Below are 14,641 nucleotides of genomic sequence, written 5' to 3' on the forward strand. Positions count from 1 at the left end.
AGCCCCAACCTCACCCACACCACCAACTCTAGACCCGATGTCTCAGATTGGAAGCATTTCATTTCATTATAAATGTAATATTATTCACTTTTTATTCATATTCATTAAATATAGTGAATGAGTCAGAAGGAATATTTTCTCAGTTCATCATGTCAAGACAATTGACCCCCGTCATTTTGACGTGTCATTTCCACATCCTCAGAGGCCAGGTTGCCTAGCGTAGCGTCCGTGTAAAAGTGACTGCGGAGATAGACGGATGTTATCCATATAGAGGTGAATTCTAACTTCCACTCAAGTCAAATTGATGTCAATGGGACTTGATGTCAATATCGACTTAAATGGAAGTTAGGATTCGCCCCGGAGTGACTGACTCACTGTCCTTCTTTAAAATAATCTAAAACCCCCATGACACTTCACAAGATGACTATCCCAGGAGAAAAAAAAGATAGAGGAACACACAGATATCTGTAATGGTCTGTTGAGGTTTATTAAGGGACAAACAGACAGGCTTTACATTTCAGTGTGCCACTGTGTCAGACACTTCCCTTAGAGCCTGTTCAGTTCATTTAACCTCCTAGTGCAGGGTCTACTGTAGCCTCATATAATGTGGCTGTGGAGATAGATGTGTCTTGATTGGTTAATGTAGTGATTTGTTGACTGTATCATTTAACCTCCTAGTGCAGGGTCTACTGTAGCCTCATATAATGTGGCTGTGGAGATAGATGTGTCTTGATTGGTTAATGTAGTGATTTGTTGACTGTATCATTTAACCTCCTAGTGCAGGGTCTACTGTAGCCTCATATAATGTGGCTGTGGAGATAGATGTGTCTTGATTGGTTAATGTAGTGATTTGTTGATTAATAATCGATTGATTAATTGATTGATCTCCACTGAGTGACTGTATCATTTGACCTCCTAATACAGGGAACAACTGGCGTTGGTCTTAATTGATTGATTGATTGATATTCTCCATTGAGTAGCACATTTGTCCTCTTAATCCAGGGAGCCCCTGGCGAGCGTGGAGTCGGCGGCGTGTCTGGCCCTAAGGGAGCCGGCGGTGACCCTGGACGCCCTGGCGAGCCCGGTCTTCCTGGCGCAAGAGTAAGTTCCACTCCAATATCTTTCTGCCGTCTGTAACAGCGGTATGTATCCATGCTGTGGTAAGATAGAACAGTTCTCCTAACTATGGCTCAATAACTGATGAGCCAATACATCATCTCTGTAGTTTTTGACATCATCATATTGTACCTATGCTACCCCAGGTCTTTTGTGATTATAGTCTTGCTACCCCAGGTCTTTTGTGATTATAGTCTTGCTACCCCAGGTCTTTTGTGATTATAGTCTTGCTACCCCAGGTCTTTTGTGATTATAGTCTTGCTACCCCAGGTCTTTTGTGATTATAGTCTTGCTACCCCAGGTCTTTTGTGATTCTAGTCTTGCTACCCCAGGTCTTTTGTGATTATAGTCTTGCTACCCCAGGTCTTTTGTGATTCTAGTCTTGCTACCCCAGGTCTTTTGTGATTATAGTCTTGCTACCCCAGGTCTTTTGTGATTATAGTCTTGCTACCCCAGGTCTTTTGTGATTATATGTTACTGTAGTTTGGTCTGAAATCTCTAGCATCGTGAAACATATAGGCTCACATAGTGTAACAGCTCCACTACCAAGACATTATCACTGGAGATTAGACTCCAGTTCACTTTAGAGTTTTGATGAGTCCCAGTTGGATTTCTCAGGTCTTTTAGGAAGTTTGATCTATATGTGTCTCTCTGCTTGTTCCTGCAGGGTCTTACTGGTCGTCCTGGTGATACTGGTCCTCAAGGCAAAGTTGGACCTGGTGTAAGTACGCTGTGATTGTTGTTTGTTTTGATCAATAACTGTAAAAATATATATATATGTTTATTTTTCATTTTTATTTTAAACGTGATATTTTAAACACTAGATGAATCAGTATTTTCACAGGACTCTGACCAATGATTTATATAGACACTAGATGAATCAGTATTTTCACAGGACCCTGACCAATGATTTATATAGACACTAGATGAATCAGTATTTTCACAGGACCCTGACCAATGATTTATATAGACACTAGATGAATCAGTATTTTCACAGGACCCTGACCAATGATTTATATAGACACTAGATGAATCAGTATTTTCACAGGACTCTGACCAATGATTTATATAGACACTAGATGACTGACTGGGTTTATATACATCATTGACTCTGACAGTGTAGAAAATCCCTCTTCAGGTGCACATGACTTGACGATTTACTTTCACATTGAATTCATGTCCAACTCTATCAAATATCCATCCAGACTTCCCAGTCAGACATTACTTTACGTTATTAGGATTCTCATCTGCTGATGAAAAATGTGCTTCACAAATACATGTGATTGCAAGATGAATTGATTGATTGATCCTCGATTGATGGACTGACCCTCCTGTGTTCACCATGTAGGGTGCTGCTGGTGAAGATGGTCGCCCCGGGCCCCCTGGCCCTATGGGAGCCCGCGGTCAGCCTGGTGTGATGGGATTCCCCGGACCCAAAGGAGCCAACGTGAGTGTCACTGTTAGATTGATTGATTGATTTATTAGGTGTTTGATTGGTTGATTGATTGATTGATTTATTAGGTGTTTGATTGGTTGATTGATTCGTTGATTGATTTATTTATTATGTGTTTGATTGGTTGATTGGTTGATTGATTTATTTATTGGGTGTTTGATTGGATGATTGAGTGATTGATGTATTTTAAAATATGGAGATGATCTATCTCCTGAGTAGGGCTCTACTCAGAGCTTGGACACTAGCTGCCATGGACAGTGTTGGTCTACTCTGCATACAGCTGGACATCCTTTGTGACTGACTGGTGGGTGTGTTTTCCTGTGACTAGGGTGAGCCTGGGAAGGGAGGAGAAAAGGGACTACTTGGTGCCCCAGGTCTGAGGGTAAGTCATTTCTCTGTTGATCACCCAGACAGACTGCCTTATGGGTAGAAATGTGTCAGAGTAAACATACCTTATGCCCTCCTAGAAAGGATATAAATATGAAATGAATTCAGATTCAAACCAAATACTGCTGCAAATCATAAATAGCCTGCTACCTTATTTGTTATGATATTATATATAATGTAAAATATGTAGAAAACACTGGTATTGTTAGGAAACCGTTCCACGTACTCAGTTTATCCTCAACCAGTAGCGATAATTACATCTATCAGTCATCTGGCTCCCATGGTCCCATGTATGGCCTCCACACTGATGATATCTCTCTCTCTCTTTCTCTCCTTCTCTCACATCCCTCTCTTTCTCTCCTTCTCTCACTTCCCTCTCTTTCTCTCCTTCTCTCACTTCCCTCTCTTTCTCTCCCTATAGGGTCTTCCTGGAAAGGATGGTGAGACCGGAGCTGCTGGCCCACCTGGACCTGCTGTGAGTATCTTTATCTGTCCAATCACACTCTGCTGCTGTGAGTATCTCTAGCTGTCCAATCACACTCTAAAACGACCTGATAACTCAAGCCTCCCCATAGCCCCGGCTAGATATAATTATCAGTGTTCAACAGGTGTCGTTGTCAATTCACAGCTCGCTAACCTTTTTGATTTACGTTTCGTTGTGGATGTAAGATTGTATGATTATTGTAAGATGGAATCAACAAGATAAGACCAACTTGTTCACAATGACTTGGTTAGATCTGTCAATTGAATTTAAAGGCTCAATTCTTATTGAGTTTTTCACGGCAGCCCAGCCACAGCTATAATGCTCAGTGTTAACCCTTCGTTTACCACAGGGCCCTGCTGGAGAAAGGGGAGAGCAAGGACAGCCTGGACCTTCTGGCTTCCAGGTTAGTACCTGTTCACCTGTCTGTCTGTTCTGTCTGTCTGTCTGTCTGCCTGTCTGTCACTCTGCGTTCACATGCTCCCATCATATACGGTATCATATAGACTACATGTGTCCAATCACATTGACATATAGACTACATGTGTCCAATCACATTGACATATAGACTACATGTGTCCAATCACATTGACATATAGACTACATGTGCCCAATCACATTGACACTCAACTACACTTCGCAGGAGATAACAATAGCTACTTGGTTAGTTGATTGATTGATTCACTGATTGATTGATTGATTGATTGATTGATTGATTGATTGATTGATTGATTTGCTTCCTGTATACAGGGTCTGCCCGGACCTCCCGGCCCACCTGGTGAGGGAGGCAAGCCCGGTGACATGGGTGTTCCAGGAGAGGGTGGAGCTGCTGGTGTCACTGGACCCAGAGTGAGTTTAATGTCCTCCACCTCTCATCTCCCACACCTACAATGTTCATATAGCTAACTCCCATTATGGAGTTATGGAGGAACTCATATGGAGTAATGCTGAGCAATAATATGAACCATCCATCCCTGTCTCTTTTCTGTCACCCTGTAGGGTGAGCGTGGTTTCCCAGGAGAGAGAGGAGGCGCGGGGCCTCAGGGGCTACAGGGACCTCGTGGTCTGCCTGGAACTCCTGGAACTGACGGACCTAAGGTGAGAGAAACACACTGTGAAGACCTGTCTTGTCACATACCTAATATTCCAGATGTTGGACCCTTGGCCTGTAGAATGTCACCCAAGCTGGTAGAATACAGCACTTTGAGATATCAGCTGATGTAAGAAGGACTATATAAATAAAATTGATTTGATTTGATTTGATTTAGAATGTCACCCAGGGTAGTAGGATGTCACCCAGGCTAGTAGAATGTCACCCAGGCTAGTAGAATGTCACCCAGGCTAATAGAATGTCACCCAGGATAATAGAATGTCACCCAGGCTAGTAGAATGTCACCCAGGCTAGTAGAATGTCACCCAGGCTAGTAAACTGTCACCCAGACTAGTAGAATGTCACCCAGGCTAGTAGAATGTCACCCAGGCTAGTAAACTGTCATCCAGGCTAGTAGAATGTCACCCAGACTAGTATAATGTCACCCAGGCTAGTAGAATGTCACCCAGACTAGTAGATGTCACCCAGGCAAATGGAATACCACCCAGGCTAGTAGAATGTCACCCAGGCTAGTAGAACGTCACCCAGGCTAATAGAATACGACCCAGGTTAATAGAATGTCACCCAGGCTAGTATAATGTCACCCAGGCTAGTAGAATACCACCCAGGCTAGTAGAATGTCACCCAGGCTAGTAGAATGTCACCCAGGCTAATAGAATACGACCCAGGTTAATAGAATGTCAGCCAGGCTAGTAGAATGTCACCCAGGCTAGTAAAATGTCACCCAGCTTAGAATAATGTACGTCTAGTAGAATTTGCGGTTTACTAGCTGGCCAGAATCACACTAGTAAGTGGGTGTAACTCAATATTAGGGAGGTGTTCATAATGTTTGGTATACTCAGTGTAGTAGACCAACAACAACAACAATGTCAACTCTATAAACAGCTCAGACCTCAGATCAAATACGGTTTGAAATCATTTCCTAACCTTTACTTTAGCTGTGCTGATTGAGAATGCATATTGCAATGGAAAACGTGACTAAGTCCCAAACAACCTTACAATGGTTCTCAAATATACTCTGAAACAATCCAATATCAGAAAGGAAATTAGATTTTTTTTTAAAGTTTAATGATGAAGATGTGGATACCCCTGAAGGTATCTTTTGAAATTACAATATTATATTACTTTCAAAACAAATTGCCCACTGGGTACAATTCTCCTTGTATTTGATGTTGTTTCTTTGAATAAATCATGTCCCTGTGAACAGGTCTATTTCCTCATGATGAATCATGTCACTGTGAACAGGTCTATTTCCTCATGATGAATCATGTCACTGTGAACAGGTCTATTTCCTCATGATGAATCATGTCCCTGTGAACAGGTCTATTTCCTCATGATGAATCATGTCCCTGTGAACAGGTCTATTTCCTCATGATGAATCATGTCACTGTGAACAGGTCTATTTCCTCATGATGAATCATGTCCCTGTGAACAGGTCTATTTCCTCATGATGAATCATGTCACTGTGAACAGGTCTATTTCCTCATGATGAATCATGTCCCTGTGAACAGGCCTATTTCCTCATGATGAATCATGTCACTGTGAACAGGTCTATTTCCTCATGATGAATCATGTCACTGTGAACAGGTCTATTTCCTCATGATGAATCATGTCCCTGTGAACAGGTCTATTTCCTCATGATGAATCATGTCCCTGTGAACAGGTCTATTTCCTCATGATGAATCATGTCCCTGTGAACAGGCCTATTTCCTCATGATGAATCATGTCACTGTGAACAGGTCTATTTCCTCATGATGAATCATGTCACTGTGAACAGGTCTATTTCCTCATGATGACTCATGTCAATGTGAACAGGTGTATTTCCTCATGATGAATCATGTCACTGTGAACAGGTCTATTTCCTCATGATGAATCATGTCCCTGTGAACAGGTCTATTTCCTCATGATGAATCATGTCACTGTGAACAGGTCTATTTCCTCATGATGAATCATGTCACTGTGAACAGGTCTATTTCCTCATGATGAATCATGTCACTGTGAACAGGCCTATTTCCTCATGATGACTCATGTCCCTGTGAACAGGTCTATCTCCTCATTGTGGGGAGAATACTGTTCTGTTATATTCCATCTATTCAATTCAATTCCATAAATTTGGTTCACGCCTGAGGGACAATTATAGTTGGGCATATAATGAGACAAGTAAACAACAACATACCCTTCTGCATTCCGTTACCTTTCCTACGGGTTCCCTGCAGCTGTTGACAGTGTTTGTGTCCATCCTGTTTTCCAGGGAGCGATCGGACCAGGTGGTGCATCGGGTGCCCAGGGACCCCCCGGTCTGCAGGGTATGCCCGGAGAGAGAGGAGCCTCAGGCATCCCCGGACCTAAGGGAGACAGAGTAAGTGGTGTCTGTTTGAGAGCAGCAGAGGAACAGGCATATTAATGAAATGTAACGCAATATGATTCATAATAATAATAAGCTGTGAAAGGGACACGTACTTAGCAACAGGATCTGCTTGAGACCATAAACAGATGTACGTTTGGCAACAATTGATGTGATTGCATATTGAATTATATGCAGTTAGTAATGCAATTATAATGTAACTGTGTTTGTGTCCCACAGGGTGACAACGGAGAGAAGGGACCTGAGGGTGCTTCTGGCAAAGACGGCTCAAGAGTGAGTGACCATCATCCTCCGCCTCATCATCCTCATCATCATCATCATCATCATCCACTGTGTCACCAAGCCCAATGACCTCACTCACTCTACCATTTAATATTCATCACATTGATGACCTCACTCACTCTACCATTTAATATTCATCACATTGATGACCTCACTCACTCTACCATTTAATATTCATCACATTGATGACCTCACTCACTCTACCATTTAATATTCAACACATTGATGACCTCATTCACTCTACCATTTAATATTCATCACATTGATGACCTCACTCACTCGACCATTTAATATTCAACACATTGATGACCTCACTCACTCGACCATTTAATATTCAACACATTGATGACCTCACTCACTCGACCATTTAATAATCAATACATTTAAATATTCCCTCCAGCAATTCCATGTATACACACTACACTTAAATTGTTAATTTGTTCACGGGCATTTGTGTACAGTGAGACAACAGCAGAAGGACAGATATACTAAATATTGTACTGAAACATTTCTCTTTTCCGTTTTTTTCCCTGTCTAACTCTTCTAGGGTTTGACTGGTCCCATTGGTCCTCCCGGCCCAGCTGGTCCCAACGGAGAGAAGGTGAGCAATTTGTCTTTAAACTTGTAATTGATTATTGATTATTTTAATGATTGTATTAGATCAGTCAGAAAGAAACAACAGCCATATCATCTGTTGGGAGGTTACCTTTCACAAACTGTATGATAAAGACAGACCATATAAGGTGTGATATATGGACTGATATCATTATGATAAAGACAGTCCATATAAGGTGTGATATATGGACTGATATCATTATGATAAAGACAGTCCATATAAGGTGTGATTTATGGACTGATATCATTATGATAAAGACAGTCCATATAAGGTGTGATTTATGGACTGATATCATTATGATAAAGACAGTCCATATAAGGTGTGATTTATGGACTGATATCATTATGATAAAGACAGTCCATATAAGGTGTGATTTATGGACTGATATCATTATGATAAAGACAGTCCATATAAGGTGTGATATATGGACTGATATCATTATGATAAAGACAGTCCATATAAGGTGTGATTTATGGACTGATATCATTATGATAAAGACAGTCCATATAAGGTGTGGTTTATGGACTGATATCATTATGATAAAGACAGTCCATATAAGGTGTGATTTATGGACTGATATCATTATGATAAAGACAGTCCATATAAGGTGTGGTTTATGGACTGATATCATTATGATAAAGACAGTCCATATAAGGTGTGGTTTATGGACTGATATCATTATGATAAAGACAGTCCATATAAGGTGTGGTTTATGGACTGATATCATTATGATAAAGACAGACCATATAAGGTGTGATTTATGGACTGATATCATTATGATAAAGACAGTCCATATAAGGTGTGGTTTATGGACTGATATCATTATGATAAAGACAGTCCATATAAGGTGTGATTTATGGACTGATATCATTATGATAAAGACAGACCATATAAGGTGTGATATGTGGACTGATATCATTATGATAAAGACAGTCCATATAAGGTGTGATATGTGGACTGATATCATTATGATAAAGACAGTCCATATAAGGTGTGGTTTATGGACTGATATCATTATGATAAAGACAGTCCATATAAGGTGTGGTTTATGGACTGATATCATTATGATAAAGACAGTCCATATAAGGTGTGGTTTATGGACTGATATCATTATGATAAAGACAGTCCATATAAGGTGTGGTTTATGGACTGATATCATTATGATAAAGACAGTCCATATAAGGTGTGGTTTATGGACTGATATCATTATGATAAAGACAGTCCATATAAGGTGTGATTTATGGACTGATATCATTATGATAAAGACAGTCCATATAAGGTGTGGTTTATGGACTGATATCATTATGATAAAGACAGTCCATATAAGGTGTGGTTTATGGACTGATATCATTATGATTGACCTTTGTGACTGACCTGTGACCTCTGTGTTTCCTCCTATAGGGTGAATCTGGTCCATCTGGACCTTCCGGTGCTGCCGGTGCCCGTGGTGCTCCTGTAGGTACCACACACACACACACACACACACACACACACACACACACACACACACACACACACACACACACACACACACACACACACACACACACACACACACACACAAATTAGGATAAAGTAAAAATGACTTGTGGTCCTGTATAGATCAGCTGGTAGAACATGACACTTGCAACGTCAGGATTGTTGGTTCGATTACCGGGGCCACCAATATGTTTAATGTATGCACACCTGAATGAAAAACGCTTTGTATAAATGTATCTGCTAAATGGCATAAATGGACGCTGGTGCTCCTGGACCCCAGGGACCCATCAGAAATATGTTTTTACTTTGCCTCAGCTGTCTGATTAGTGTCTACTGCCATCTCTAGGCTAATGTATTGATCCAGAGTAGAGAATTACATTCACTCACAATCCTGTTGTCCTGCTATACTCTCCAGCTCTCAATAGAACAATTGAATTAACACAGAACTTGATATAGTACATGATACATCATTTGAAGAAGGATATGTTATGGGAAGTGGATTCTGCTCAACTTGTCCCCTTCTTCTCTCCTAACAGGGAGACAGGGGTGAGACCGGACCTCCTGGGCCTGCTGGCTTCGCCGGGCCTCCTGTAAGTATCTCACCAAGGACACTGTACTGTTGATGCGCTTTCTCTCACTGTCAGTCCTACCTTCAACATCCCGGACTGCAACATTTACAGGACCATCTCATCCATTCAAATGGACGATAAAACGGATGATGACGCAAGCTGCTTGTTGTATGTTGAAGCAAGTAGCTGTCTGAGCTGTCTTTGTCCCCGTGTCCCACCCCAGGGATCTGATGGTCAGTCCGGAGCCAAGGGAGAGCAGGGAGAGGGCGGCCAGAAGGGAGACGCTGGTGCTCCTGGACCCCAGGGACCCTCTGGTGCTCCTGGACCTTCCGTAAGTTTCACTTTTTCCTGAAATGTAAAAAAATATCGAGGTGTTATTGGTTACCAAATATTCTGTTGGAGTTTACTTGCTTCACGTTTCTTCATAAAACTGACTATCATTTCCTTCATTTCAGGGACCTACTGGCGTTTTTGGACCTAAAGGTGCTCGCGGTGCTCAGGGACCCCCTGTAAGTAGAAATCTCATATTGTATATTTAATTTCTGCATTGTTGTTTATATTTTTTGTAATGTTTACATTTCATCAACAACCTCTTTCACTGACAGGGTGCCACTGGTTTCCCTGGCGCTGCCGGCAGAGTCGGACCCCCTGGTCCCAACGTAAGTACAATCACTTATCAGCGATACACAACTCAAACACACACACAACTCAAACATCTTACCTGAGCATTGGTCCTGAAGACTAAATGACACTGATTGTTATAGTCGTAAACTAGAATTGTTCACTGTAATCTGAAGTGTTGGATTTGACTGGACTAGAAAAGGCATTGTTTTTATGTGGGTCATTTTCCAAAATGAAGGATCTCTTTTATGTAATTTCAAGTTTTTCCAATAGTTTCCTGATACATTTCAGAACATACAGACTATTATGGTCATTCAGAGGGTGAAATCAATCATCACTTTGTTAAAATTATACGACATAATGTCCAGCTGTATAGACTTTGACATATCAGCAAAAATGGATTCCATTTCAAACTGAACCTTGCGTTCGGAATCCCATGTTTCCTTCTAGGATTGAAACCAATAAACAGACCAACACAGAATCATTCAGCATCACTATATTACTTAGTATAGTATTTACTATAGTATTTACTATAGTATTTACTATAATATTTACTATATTACTTAGTATAGTATTTACTATAGTATTTACTATAATATTTAGTATAGTATTTAGTATAGTATTTAGTATAGTATTTACTATAGTATTTACTATAATATTTAGTATAGTTTTTACTATAGTATTTACTATAATATTTAGTATAGTATTTACTATAGTATTTACTATAGTATTTAGTATAGTAGTTACTATAGTATTTACTATAATATTTGCTATAGTATTTACTATAGTATTTACTATAATATTTAGTATAGTATTTACTATAGTATTTACTATAATATTTACTATAGTATTTACCATAGTATTTAGTATGGATATAAAGTATAGTATTTACTATAGTATTTACTATAGTATTTAGTATAATACTTAGTATAGTATTTAGTATAGTATTTACTGTAGTATTTAGTATAGTATTTACTAAAATATTTAGTATCGTATTTATTGTAGTATTTATTATAGTAATTGTTATAGTAGTTGATATAGTATTTAGGTTACTATTTAATATAGTATTAAGTATAGTATTTGGTATAGTATTTACTATAGTATTAAGTATAGTATTTAGTATAGTATTTACTATAGTATTTAGTATAGTATTTACTATAGTACTTAGTATAGTATTTACTATAGTATTTAGTATTTAGTATAGTAGTTAGTATAGAATTTACTGTGGTATTTACTATAGTATTTAGTATAGTATTCACTGTAGTAGTTTCTCCCACTGGAACCAGTAGTGAATAACGCTGGATGTAAATGACATCAACCTGGTTTCATTCTGTTCTTCTGAATGGTTGTTATTACAGAGAGTACTGACCTGCTCCTATCATTCTGTGGGCAGAGAAGTGGCGGCCAAGATGAGAGAGGAAGATTATTTTGTTAAAATAGCATGGCCTTATTTCTATTACAGCATATTGGATGAATGTCATTCATATTCCATTCACCCAGTTCAATGTTACATCGATAGGTTTAGGCTTCTACATGATACAAACATGTTCCCTATACCCATCATGAGGTTGCTACAACCTAGCCTATGAATGAAAGTTTACAACATTGTTCCACAGGTTGAGAGAAATTTGAATAATCACGGTGACAGACATTGTCACATTCAATAATCTTGCTAGCTGATCTATGGTGTAATCATTAGTCCAACAGTTGCAAACGAGAATTTCTATTGGACAATTTCAGATATGTTTATCCCCGTTGCCTCCGTTTAAGAAACATTTTTAAATAAAACCGGTAGAATGAATACACCCCTGATCACATGCAAACACAGTTCACTTTCATAGCAGCCAGATCATTGTATAATTCCTTCTTGCATCTACGTACTCTCTTACCTTTTCCCTTCACTTGTGGACTTCAGTGCATAACACGTCAGCTGTCTGTGACCAGTGAAAAAGAAAATCCAAGCCAAACCTTCATATCATAACCGCTAACCGCTACGCACATCCTACATTGTTGTCACCATATTAGCTAATGTCAAGTCAACAACAAAGCTACTAGAACTAATGCGTTAGTAAACCCATTACAATCGTGCAGTACAATGTACAGTCAGCAATCAGATTAGTAGTTACACCAGCAGGCCCCGGGGAAAATAAATTAATTCAACCAAAAGCTTTTCTTGACTTGGAAGAGTTCCAGTGTTGCATAGCAAGCTAGCTAACATTGCATCACTCTCTGTTTGAGCCGAGTGTTTGAGTAGGTTAAACTAGCTAGCTGCATTCAGTAGCTAAGTAAGTAAAAAATATTAAATATATCTCTCTCTCTCTCTCTCTCTCTCTCTCTCTCTCTCTCTCTCTCTCTCTCTCTCTCTCTCTCTCTCTCTCTCTCTCTCTCTCTCTCTCTCTCTCTCTCTCTCTCTCTCTCTCTCTCTCTGCCCCTCTCTCTCTCTCTCTCTGTCTCTCTCTCTCTCTCTCTCTCTCTCTCTCTCTCTCTCTCTCTCTCTCTCTTGCTTCTCCTTCATTTTTTAATAAATAATGGGAAACACTATTCCCTCATCCCATCATAAGACAGGGCAGTCAGTATGTGTTCATCACTGACCCAATAACCAGTCCAAACACACTACTTTAGTATATTTCTATCTAAAAATAATAACTTTTTTAACGTTTCACTATTTTTATTTTTATGACATTCACTGAGGAGGATGGTCCTCCCCTTCCTCCTCTGATGAGCCTCCACTGTCCCAGAGAGTCTTGACCTGCTCCTGTCTGTCTGTATGTCTGTCTGTCATGTTTTGTATGCTACATTTCTGGTTTTAACCCTGCTGATTGGTTGATTGACTGATTACTTGATTGGTTGCTTGTTTTACTGGTTGATCAGTTGATCGGTTGAGTGATGGACTGATTAATTGGTCGATTGATTGCCTCCTCCCTAAGTTTGTTTTATTCACTGCTTTAGCACACTCTATCAACCCGGATGTCCTAGCCGTCTCTGAATCCTGGCTTAGGAAAGCCACCAAAAATTCTGAAATTTCCATCCCCAACTACAACATTTTCCGCCAAGATAGAACTGCGAAAGGGGGTGGAGTTGCAATTTACTGCAGAGATAGCCTGCAGAGTTCTGTCTTACTATCCAAGTCTGTGCCCAAACAGTTCAAGCTTCTACTTTTAAAAATCCACCTTTCCAGAAATAAGTCTCTCACTGTTGACGCTTGTTACAGACCCCCCACCCCCAGCCCCCAGCTGTGCCCTGGACACCATATGTGAATTAATTGCCCCCCATCTATCTTCAGAGTTTGTACTGTTAGGTGACCTAAACTGGGATATGCTTAACATCCCGGCCGTCCTACAATCTAAGCCAGATGCCCTCAATCTCACACAAATTATCAAGGAGGTACATCCCTAATACCAGGTACATCCCTAAATCCGTATCCTGACGAACCTGCTCTCCAAATACACCTCTGCTGTCTTCAACCAGGATCTCAGCGATCACTGCCTCATTGCCTGCTTCCTTAATGGGTCAAACGACCACACCTCATCACTGTCATACTAAAACACTTCAGCAAGCAGGCCTTTCTAATCGACCTGGGCCGGGTATCCTGGAAGGATATCGACCTCATCCCAGCAGTAGTGGATGCCTGGTTGCTGTTCAAAAGTGCTTTCCTCTCCATCTTAAATAAGCTTGCCCCATTCAAAAAATGTAGAACTAAGAACAGATATAGCCCTTTGTTCACTCCAGACTTGACTGCCCTTGACCGGCACAAAAACATCCTGTGGTGTACTGCAATAGCATCGAATAGCGCCACAATACGCAACGTTTCAGGGAAGTTGGTAACCATTATACGCAGGCAGTTAGGAAAGCAAAGGTTAGCTTTTAAAACAGAAATTTGCTTCCTGTAGCACACACTCAGAAAAGTTCTGGGACACTGTAAAGTCCATGGAGAATAAGAGCACCTCCTCCCAGCTGCCCACTGCACTGAGGCTAGGAAACACTGTCACCACCGATAAATCTACGATAATCAAGAATTTCAATAAGCATTTCTCTACGGCTGGCCATGCTTTCCTCCTGGCTACCCCAACCCCGGCCAACATCACTATACCCCCCACAGCAACTTGCCCAAGACCCCCCCCCCCCCCCCGCTTCTCCTTCACCCAAATCCAGATAGCTGAT

General features: G+C 40.4%; 1 protein-coding gene across 2 annotated transcripts in view; it reads left to right on the top strand.

Annotated features, from left to right (window-relative positions):
- LOC139553492 (collagen alpha-1(II) chain-like) overlaps positions 1-14,641 on the top strand; it is a 77,329-nt gene that overhangs the window by 48,995 nt on the left and 13,693 nt on the right. For both annotated transcript variants that reach the window (XM_071365882.1, XM_071365891.1), the window contains 16 exons: positions 1,003-1,101; positions 1,784-1,837; positions 2,465-2,563; positions 2,898-2,951; positions 3,378-3,431; positions 3,790-3,843; positions 4,188-4,286; positions 4,437-4,535; positions 6,800-6,907; positions 7,133-7,186; positions 7,743-7,796; positions 9,213-9,266; positions 9,827-9,880; positions 10,083-10,190; positions 10,315-10,368; positions 10,465-10,518. In XM_071365882.1, coding sequence (XP_071221983.1) covers positions 1,003-1,101; positions 1,784-1,837; positions 2,465-2,563; positions 2,898-2,951; positions 3,378-3,431; positions 3,790-3,843; positions 4,188-4,286; positions 4,437-4,535; positions 6,800-6,907; positions 7,133-7,186; positions 7,743-7,796; positions 9,213-9,266; positions 9,827-9,880; positions 10,083-10,190; positions 10,315-10,368; positions 10,465-10,518 — 1,152 coding nt within the window. The remainder of the gene's footprint in view (positions 1-1,002; positions 1,102-1,783; positions 1,838-2,464; positions 2,564-2,897; positions 2,952-3,377; positions 3,432-3,789; positions 3,844-4,187; positions 4,287-4,436; positions 4,536-6,799; positions 6,908-7,132; positions 7,187-7,742; positions 7,797-9,212; positions 9,267-9,826; positions 9,881-10,082; positions 10,191-10,314; positions 10,369-10,464; positions 10,519-14,641) is intronic.

This window comes from Salvelinus alpinus, chromosome 2 (genome assembly GCF_045679555.1).
Source record: "Salvelinus alpinus chromosome 2, SLU_Salpinus.1, whole genome shotgun sequence".
NCBI lineage: Eukaryota > Metazoa > Chordata > Actinopteri > Salmoniformes > Salmonidae > Salvelinus > Salvelinus alpinus.